We start from the raw sequence: 9,025 nt of genomic DNA on the forward strand, positions 1-9,025 counted from the left end.
CAGCTGTTCCCCCACTTGTGCCTGTCACAAATCTACAGCCCAGGGGCTCGGGGTTTAGAAACAAGTCCTTTGCTACCCTCATCTGACCCCCTCGGGCAAATGCAAGCCAGAGCCAGGAGGGAGGGCAGGCCCTCTCCGTGTCAGAGGAGCCAACTCCTCCCCCCCCCCCCACCCCCAACCAGCTAGTGAGACAAAAGAAAACAGCAGCTTCACTTAATACACTGATTTTGTTTTACTTACATTAAATACATTGGTAAATCAGCAGTTGAATTCTGTTACCATGATTGTTATTTTAAATGCAATGTAGCTTTCTTAAAGCAGAAAAAAAAAAAGATTGATCAGAAAAAGATGCAAGCTGGGGGGAGGGGGCTTTTGAAAGCTGCAGTGTCCCAATTTGGTCCAGGGATTTAGTCAGAAAACACTCCATGGAAGAGAGGGTTATGGACACTGGTGAAGGCAGGGGACTCTGGGCGCCAGCTTTGCCAGAAGCCAGTGGGGCGGATGCTGCATGAAGAGCAGTGTTTGCTGGACAGGGAAGCAGAGGGGTGTAGACAGAAAAAGTTTTCACCAAGGACAGAGCCCCCCATGGACAAGTGAAGCCTGAAATCTGCAGCGGCGTCCCTTGGATTAGTGGCAGGGGGAGTTGTCACATCACTGTAGGGATTGGAGAAGAGATTTGAACACCCATGAGGCAACGCCACACTTCAGCCCTCCCAAAGTTGTCCTGGCCTAAGAAAAGCCCCCTCCCTCAGTCCCCCAAGTCAGTGGGCGGGTAGAGGGCCCTGAAGAAGCTAGCTCAGCCTCCCAGCCACATCCTGATCACTTTCCCACCCCTCTTGGGCAGAGCCTGGGGCTTCCCCTGCCTAGCTGTTTCTCTATTTTGACTCTGCTTGTCCCAGACAAAACTAGATGAAGACAGGGCCTGCTTCCACATACAGGAGGGTTCGGCTGGTGCTAAGGGTATCGCATCCCCCTTTTTGGAGCACTCGACCGGGGAAGAAATCTCTTCAAAGCCACCTCCACAGCAGACACCCAGGCCAGTGTCTTAGACCTGCTCTCCCCAGCACACAGGGGACACCGGATTTTAAAAATATGATTGAAGCGGTGAAAGGAGCCAGGACGGACAGCGCCCGAGGCTGTTTATGCAGAGGACAGGTGCAGGGGTTAGGAGAATCCCTTGGCCCGTGTGCTGTGCCCCTGCTCTGGGAGATGTCCACAAGAGGCACTGTTCAGCCTCCAAGCCACCCAAGGAAAGCCATCAGCTTGCACCAACTGTAGGGATGATTCTCGGCAGGTCACTACACACCCAAGGGGGACTCAGGTCAGTTCAGAGCCAGAGCCAAGGGACTCCGTTTCTCCCCACATCTGGGCAGGGCATCAGGACTGCTCTGCTGTCTGCACATTCAGCCACAGGGGGGAGCAGCTGCCTGGGCAAACCCCAGTAAGACAGAGCTGCTCCGAGCAGGACCCTCCTAACAAAATTACAGGGCACTGCTCTGATCCACAGGGGATCAGCTATTACAGAAGTGGCACCGTCGGCATCCCATGCAGCCCACCGGGACCAAGCGCTATTTACAGCCAAAACAACAAATGCTGCTACTTTGCAAGTGAGAGCTTGTCTTCCCAATGAGCCCTCAGCCGAGTTGGTTACACTGCATAGACAGGGACTGTGTGCAACAGGGTGGGTGCCTGTCTGACTGGTCAACGTAGCCAGCTGGGGATGGCCTTGGATCAGAGAAGCAAAAGACGCTCCGTGTGAGCACATGACAACCTGAGTGCGTGGAGAGGACACAGACTGGATGGTGCTCCGATGCCAAGACAACCTGCAAGGGGAACGGACAGGCCTCTAGGTAACCAGCATGTTTCTTTTCCAAGGGGAGGGGTTGCATTGTTGCTGGTGTCCCAGAGTGGGTAGGAGACCCTCCCCCCACTTCGCCCAAATTCTAGCCCATGTAAGACTCACAATGGAGCAGGCTCCAGCCTGGGGAAGGGGAGGTACAGAACACAGCCACTCCACTGAGGACCAGGAAGGCAGGCAGGTCCTCTACCCCTGAATGGCCTCTCATTCTCCTTCACCTCCTGTGTAACAGAAACTCCTGCTCCCATGTCCCTCCAGGAGCTCCCTAGATCCTTGGCTCGGTGCGCTCCTCACCCCTACTACAGGCAAAGAGCAGTCATCCCTGCTCAGTGACCGTCTTATGTCCTGTCCATTCTGAAGAGATCCTGGTCAGTCACTTGGGTCCAAAGGGCAAAGTAACAGACAAAGCAAGCCCAGTTTCCCTGCACGGAGCTCTGCAGCTTACATGACAGGAATAGCCTAGAGCCCAGGAAAAAAACAAAAACAAAAAAAACCCACACACAACACACTTTGGTGGGTTCCTCAAACCGAGAGCTTCTTAACAGAGGGAGCAAGCAGAAATCAGTAGATCCCTGCCTCCCAACGAGGCTCATGAGCCTTCCAGATAGCATCAACTGCACACAGCCCAATGCGAGCTTAGCCCAACTGGACAGATCGGAGATTAAAGTGCAAACCAGAGAACTCGCACGGCTGGTGAGAGGGGAGGAATAAACCCACAGCTCCGAGAGGACAGGAGCTTGAGGTGCGTGTCATTGCAAAATGCCAGCCGCAGCAGGAACTTTGGGGTACAGACCCTCCCCCCCACAAGGTCAGTACTAACAAAACCATCTGCCACACAGCAGTAGAACCTGCCCAGCACATGATGCTAAGTGCATCGGCCTGGTGTGACCAAGATCAATGGGATTACTTAGACTTATGGGACAGTATTTATACCTTATATTCATAGCGGCACAGTTCATGATTCTATTCATGCTACTGAGACTCAGTGGCACTTAGGGTCACCATCTATGTTCGTTTCACAGCGATCAACACTTGCAAAAAATCAGAATCCTGCTGCATCACAGGATCCCAACCCCTTGATCTCCTCCTCCCTCCCCCCAATCACTTCTGATCCCTTGACAAGAAGGCCACCCAGGAAGAAATTAAGGACACTGCAGCCCCTCCCCCACCCCCAACACTGAAACAGATGAAAAAACAGGAGAAAGAGTAAACCCACAAAAAGACACCCTCAGAAAACGGTGTTTTCTGTAGGTCCCCATTCAACTTAGTCTTCACAAAATAAACCTACAAGGATTAAATTCCCACCTCCTTTGGACCCCTCCCCCCAGCATTAAAAAAGGGAGAAGGGGACAGATGTTATGGGACAGAGAAGAGATTTACCAAAGCAAAGAGGAAGCAGGTAGGAAGGGAGGAATTATTCGGGAGATTGGGAATCAATCAGAATTAGGTAGCTATTTGCACCTATAATACAAAGTGAAGAGTTTGTTTTTTGGAAGTTAAGTCCCCGGTCGATCTATTTCCACGGTCACTGGAGTGGTGGTAACAGATGTCTGGTGGTGGTTCTGAAGCATTAAAAAGTGCAGTTAGAGCTCTGGGGAGGGATTCGGTTCAGACGGGTTTCGGTGTGCCGTTGTTAGGGGAGGCGAAGTGTGGTGGGCAGGGGTGGGAATGGAGGTTATATCTTAGCTCTTCCTCTCGCGCTGGCCTCTCTCGAAAGCCACCCTTTAGTTGCTACAACACTGGCCCTTGTTCTGCTGGGTCTGCTCATGAAGGTCCACACCTCGGTTTCTTCCTGCCGCGCCACTCGTGCTCTGGGGCTCGCTCTTTGGCAGCTTCTTGGCTGGAGGAAGGGAAACAGAAGAGTGAGCAATGCCAAAGGAGGGGGAAGAGTGACAGCTCCCGGCCTCTTCAGACCCCCGGGGAGCAATGTTCCTTCTAAATGTTTCCATCCGTGTGTGGAATAAATTTTGTTATGTACACCAAGGCATGCACATAAGTGCACCACCCAGAGCGAAAACATGCTGCCGGTCACGGGCACTTCGGCGCTCTGCTAATCAGCTGGGCGGCATCTGACTCTCTCCTGGGTGGCTGCCCAAGCGCTCAGCTTACAGGGAACACCACTGGGGACACAAGGACAGCACTGGCCACCTTCTGCCTTGGGTGGTTCTCACCTGGGCCCATTTTGGAGGCTCAAATTTGGATTTCAGAGACATTTCCCAGCTGCCCCCACTCTCCAGCACAAGTGTGCTCTGTGGGGAACTCAGCTCTTGCCCATCTGCATCCTCTCAAGGCCAGGGCCAAAGAACTGGCTGGAGCCGTTCCCTAGTCCTTCAGAGCTCTCACGCAGTTTGTGTTGTGCAGCCTGTCGTGACCAGCTCCATCTAGGCCAGAAGGAGCCAACTGAGCTCCCCCCAGGGCGGAGAAGGGAGTTTACAGGGCGTGTAGGGAACATCCCAGGCAACGCAGCAGCTCCAGTGGCTACTGTCTTCACAGATGGATTTAAAGCCACTGAAGACGGTGGTGCTAAAAGTCAGAATTAAGGTGGCCCTGGAGATGCGAGAAGTAGCCCAGGGTCCAGCAGGCTCCACGATCAAGTAAGGACACAGGTGGTGTCCAAGGACTAACTGCAAAGGTGAGCTGGGCACTTCCTGGCTGGCTCGCTCCGAGCCTTGCCCACTGCCTGCACCAATGCTGCTCCAGCTCAAGCAGCAAGCACATGCCGCGTCCACAGGCTCTGCCACCAGATCACTGCCGGCTTCCCTAAGGAATCGTCAGCAGTACAGCCCTTCCCCGAGACATGCTCAGTGGCATGGGAGCCCTGTGGGCCTTTTCAGCTCAGTGTCCTGTGGTGCTGGCGCAGGCCAGGACGGAGGCCTGACCATGGGGCTCTGGGCCTCCACAGCGACTGCACAGATCAACCTCTCTGCAGAGCTCAAGTGGGAACTGCCTCCTGTAGCCACGTGGTGTGGAGCTGGTACCCCGTCTGCTACAGTGGGGCTGGTGCCATGCAGCCCTGAGGCCTTACCTATCGCCAGGAAGAGATCGTTAACATTCATCGCTGTCTTGGCCGACGTCTCCATGAACAATAGGCTGTTGTCATCTGCGTAGGCTTGTGCCTCCTGTAACAGAGATGCAACCAAAATGAGGACAGGTCTAGAAAACATGACCCGTGAGGGACGGTTGAGAGAACAGGGTTTGTTTAATCTGAAAGAGACAGGGGTGACATGGTAACAGCTTTCAAGTACAGTAATTCCTCATTTAACACGTGCCCGCTTAACACGTTTTCGCGATAGCACGATTTTTTTTTTAGGGAATGTTTTTGGAATTACACGACCGTCCCCAGAATAACACGATTTCCCCAGCCGGCCCATTGCCGGTGGCTGTGCAGGGCTTCCCCTGCCTCCCTGAAAAGCGGCGGAGGGTTCTCCACTCACTGTGCCGTTCCCCAGCGACCCCCCCCTCGTTGCCGGATGTAGTGCAGGTCCCAGCAGACCCATCTCAGGGGCATACTCCCAACCTAATCCCCCTCACCTCTCCTTCCCCAGAGCCAGATACCTCCCGTCCCTGCAGTAACCCAGTCCCCTTTCTCCCCCAACCTTATGTCCCGGTCCCAACGGACACCACCGCTTGAAATGCAAGCCCCACCTTTTCCATTATTTTCAATGGGAAAATTGATCCTGCATAAGACGTTTTCACTTAAAATGATCATTTTCTGAAACATATCAATAGTGTTAAATGAGGAATAACTGTACCTAAAAGGGTGTTACAAGGAGGAGGAAGAAAACTTTTTCTCCTTGGCCTCTGATGACAGGACAAGCAGCAATGGGCTTAAATAGCAGCAAGGGAGGTTTAGGCTGGACATCAGGAAAAGCTTCCTCACTGTCAGGGAGTTCCATCATTGGAGATGTTTAAGAGCAGTTTAGACAGACACCTGTCAGGGATGGTCTAGATTAGTGTTTCTGAAAGCACTTTGAGAAACACAGTAACTGGCTGCCCTGGTTTTTCTACTGGCGCCGTGGCCAAGGAGCCTTGTAGGTCCCATTGGCTCCGTTTCGCTCTTTGTAGCCAAGCAGAGCCACAGGAAATAGCGTGGGCTGGCTCACACCGCTCCCCTCGGCTGCAAAGGATGAAATGGCGCCAATGGGAGCCGCGAGGCTCTTTGCCCGCAGCGCCAGTAAATTAATAAACCAGGGCGGCCAGTTCATGTGTTTCCCAAAGTTGTTTCGCGAAGCACTGGTCTAGATGGGGCTTGGAGGTTCCTTCCAGTTCTACAAGTGTAAGTTCCACCATTCAGGGAGGTTCACACCTGGAAGGTGAGAGAAGGGTGAGTGATGGCCAAACTCACCAATGACACCCTTTCACAATCATCCAGAATCCTGTGGCCACACAAGAGGCCTAGGTCCTCTGCTATGGAGCTAAGCCAGCAGCTCCAGAGATGGACCATTAATCTCCACTGGACTGGAGACAGGACGCAGCAAACTAGTCTTAAGGAGGCACGGAGAGGTTGCAGCAGAGAGAGAGAGAGAGAGAGAGAGAGAGAGAGAGAGGACACTGCTCAGGCTTCGCAGGGGCTCAGCTGTGCTAAACAGGCCTGGCTAGCTACCCTTTGACCAGCAGGAACGTATCCTGCTGGCAAGACGGAAGCAGTGACCCATCTCGAGGCACAGGGTGGAGACACCTCTGTGCTGGTCAGAGTAGCATTTGTCCAAGAGCTGCTTGCTGGCTGACCCCTGGCCAGAGCTGACAGACTTCCCAGCTGCTGTAGCAAGATAGCAAGAGGGTTTCAAAGGCCAGGAGCAGCAGTCAGGCAGCGCTGGGGGCTGGGAAGGCTCTGCCAAGGCTATCAATGCTGGCTACTCACTTCATATTCTACCATGCGCTTGTTGGCAAGGTCGGCCTTGTTGCCCGCTAGGGCTATGACAATGTTGGGGCTCGCTTGCCGCTGCAGCTCTTTCACCCATGTCTTCGCTCGGGCAAACGTTTCCTGGAAGGAAAGGCAAGAGACAGGAGCTTCAAGTCAGTGCCTTGCCTGATGCCGTGCCCTTAGCGGTCAAGGCGGACACAGAACCCAGGCTTCCCAGATCCTTGCCTCAGCCGAGAGACCATCCTTCCTCCTGGAGCACAACAGTTTCATCCGCCGCCCCGCCCCCCCCCCCCACGCTCCCAGCACCGGAAAGCAAAGGGAGAAAGCCAAATGTACCTGGTTGGTGATGTCATAGACCACAATGGCAGCTTGGGCCCCCCGATAATACATGGGGGCCAGACTGTGATATCTCTCCTGGCCGGCTGTGTCCCAGATCTCAAACTTTACTGTGGTGTCATCCAGGCAGACAGACTGTGTGAGAAACGCCGCTGTTGAGAGGAAAGGAGACAGTGGGATAGTAGCACTCGGCTCAGAGCCGTGCAGAGCGCACCCCTGCCCTGAAGAGCTGTCAATCTAAGCCGATTGACAGGCAAAGCCTGGGGAGGGAGCAGTGACTCACTCAAGGGCACAAAGCCAGGTCTCTAGGACCCTAGACTCTGAGCCAGCTGCCTCTCTAGGTGTAGGTCACACAGCAGCAGGTTAATCCTTTCAAGTTGGACCTTAACATTCACCTGCTACTGCTGAAGTCCTGCTGCTGTGCACCAGCTGCATGCTTCTTGGGAGATCAAGCAGCCAACCACAACCAAGAACCAGTCCTGTGTTGGGGAGGAACTGGGGCTCGTGGCTGCATTAAGGAGTTGGACAGACAGCTTCTCCCAACCCCCCGTGCGGGGCGGGGACAGCCAGATCCAAACTGGAGCAGCGTTTGCGCTCAGGCAGGGCAATACATCTCCGTGCGGGATGCAACACAAGTCCGTGCAGGACACCATGACCTCCTTTTTCAAAAGAGACTAGCAGCACATTAAAGGGGGCTTGGTTTGCAGAAGGGTGCACTATCCTTTAGGGTTAAGTTGGGGGCCCAAAGTCCTCTGGACGGCAAGCCTTCAAGAGCCTGGTTCCATTCCCTGCAGCTCTTAGGGCCAGAGTAATGAGGGGTGGGGGTGGGGTCTCTGCATCCCCCTTCAAAAAAAGGCTTTGCCCGTGACTTTCAAACCTAACTGACCCTTGAGTCCCTCTTGCAAAGGGAGAAAAAAAGGACACAGTGGGGTGGTATTTGGCCCACAGCAGAACCCACGTGTCTGGGCTCCCAGTTCCATGCACTAATCGGTGCCTATGGATTTGTATGGCACCATGAGGCACTATTGGTGTCCCCCACCATGCTAGGGGAAGACAGGTGGAGAGAAAGCAAATGCATTAAGAAGTTTCTACACCAGCCAAGACTCAGCGTGGTGGAGGTGAGCAACCCAAGAGTCAAACCACTGCTGGGCGCTGAAGGAGTCACAAATACGTCTCCTGGGGGATTCACCCCTGCGATGACTCAGCCCTCCTCTTTTACAGGTCTCCGAGCTCTCAATGAAAAGGGGGGGGGGGGCTATGAAGGTTTCCACATTATGGATGGGGCAATGGGAGGCACAGAGGGGACAGGGACTCGCATGTGGTCTGTGGCAAAGCCAGGAACAGAACTCAGGTCTCAACTCCTGCTTCAGTGCTCTAGCCACGCTGCCGCACCACCCGTTCTACGGACGTGCCACTTATGAATCCAAGAGGCATCTGGCCGTCTTGCCTCAGCCAGGATCCGAGAATTGGCTACACCACCGTCACACGCACTATGAGGTTCCTCCAGGAGCGCCAGCGAGTCACTGGGAGGCTGCAGGTAGCTCTGGAAGGAGCATGAATTCAGCAACATTTAGCCCCATGCTTTGGGCCCCTCTGAAGGCTGCCCACAGGGATAACAGGCCAGAAGTGACCAGCCCCAGGCGGCGGGTGCCCCGGTGGGGAGCAAGGGAAGCCAGGAGCTCCAGACAACCCGGGGAAGTCTATGTTTACCCGACATGCGCTCCCCCATGGTTCTTGGCGTTCACTTACCCCCAATGGTGCTCTCCTGGTACTCGTGAAACTGACCCTTGACGAAGCGCAGCACCAGACTGGACTTTCCCACCGCAGACTCGCCCAGCAGCACTAGCTTAAACTGACAGATTTTACTAGCTTGGGACTGACCATTCGGCCTGGCGGCTCCTCTGCTGGTCATGGCCTGGATTCTGGTCACACCCTGCGCCCCAGCGGATCAGAGAACCTTTGTGCCA

At 54.3% G+C, this 9,025-nt stretch overlaps 1 protein-coding gene across 1 annotated transcript; it reads right to left on the minus strand.

Annotated features, from left to right (window-relative positions):
• Nucleotides 1–208: 208 nt before the first annotated feature.
• On the minus strand, nucleotides 209–8,970 carry RAB5B (RAB5B, member RAS oncogene family). Its single transcript, XM_075901931.1, has 5 exons — nucleotides 8,808–8,970; nucleotides 7,059–7,210; nucleotides 6,720–6,842; nucleotides 4,884–4,977; nucleotides 209–3,698 (listed from the first exon to the last, which is right to left on the minus strand). Exons 1-5 carry the CDS (start codon nucleotides 8,968–8,970, stop codon nucleotides 3,583–3,585), a joined length of 648 nt encoding a protein of 215 aa, XP_075758046.1. The 3' UTR covers nucleotides 209–3,582.
• Between the last annotated feature and the right edge of the window lie 55 nt (nucleotides 8,971–9,025).

This window comes from Pelodiscus sinensis, chromosome 19 (genome assembly GCF_049634645.1).
Source record: "Pelodiscus sinensis isolate JC-2024 chromosome 19, ASM4963464v1, whole genome shotgun sequence".
Taxonomy (NCBI): Eukaryota; Metazoa; Chordata; order Testudines; family Trionychidae; genus Pelodiscus; species Pelodiscus sinensis.

Excerpts from the sequence above, each read along its gene's own strand:
- RAB5B (XM_075901931.1), bottom strand. The coding sequence starts at position 8,970 with ATGACCAGCAGAGGAGCCGCCAGGCCGAATGGTCAGTCCCAAGCTAGT. Across the intron at positions 6,843-7,058 it reads TCTATGACATCACCAACCAG|GAAACGTTTGCCCGAGCGAA; the intron begins GTACATTTGGCT and ends CTTTCCTTCCAG. Across the intron at positions 3,699-4,883 it reads CGATCTCTTCCTGGCGATAG|CCAAGAAGCTGCCAAAGAGC; the intron begins GTAAGGCCTCAG and ends CCCTTCCTCCAG.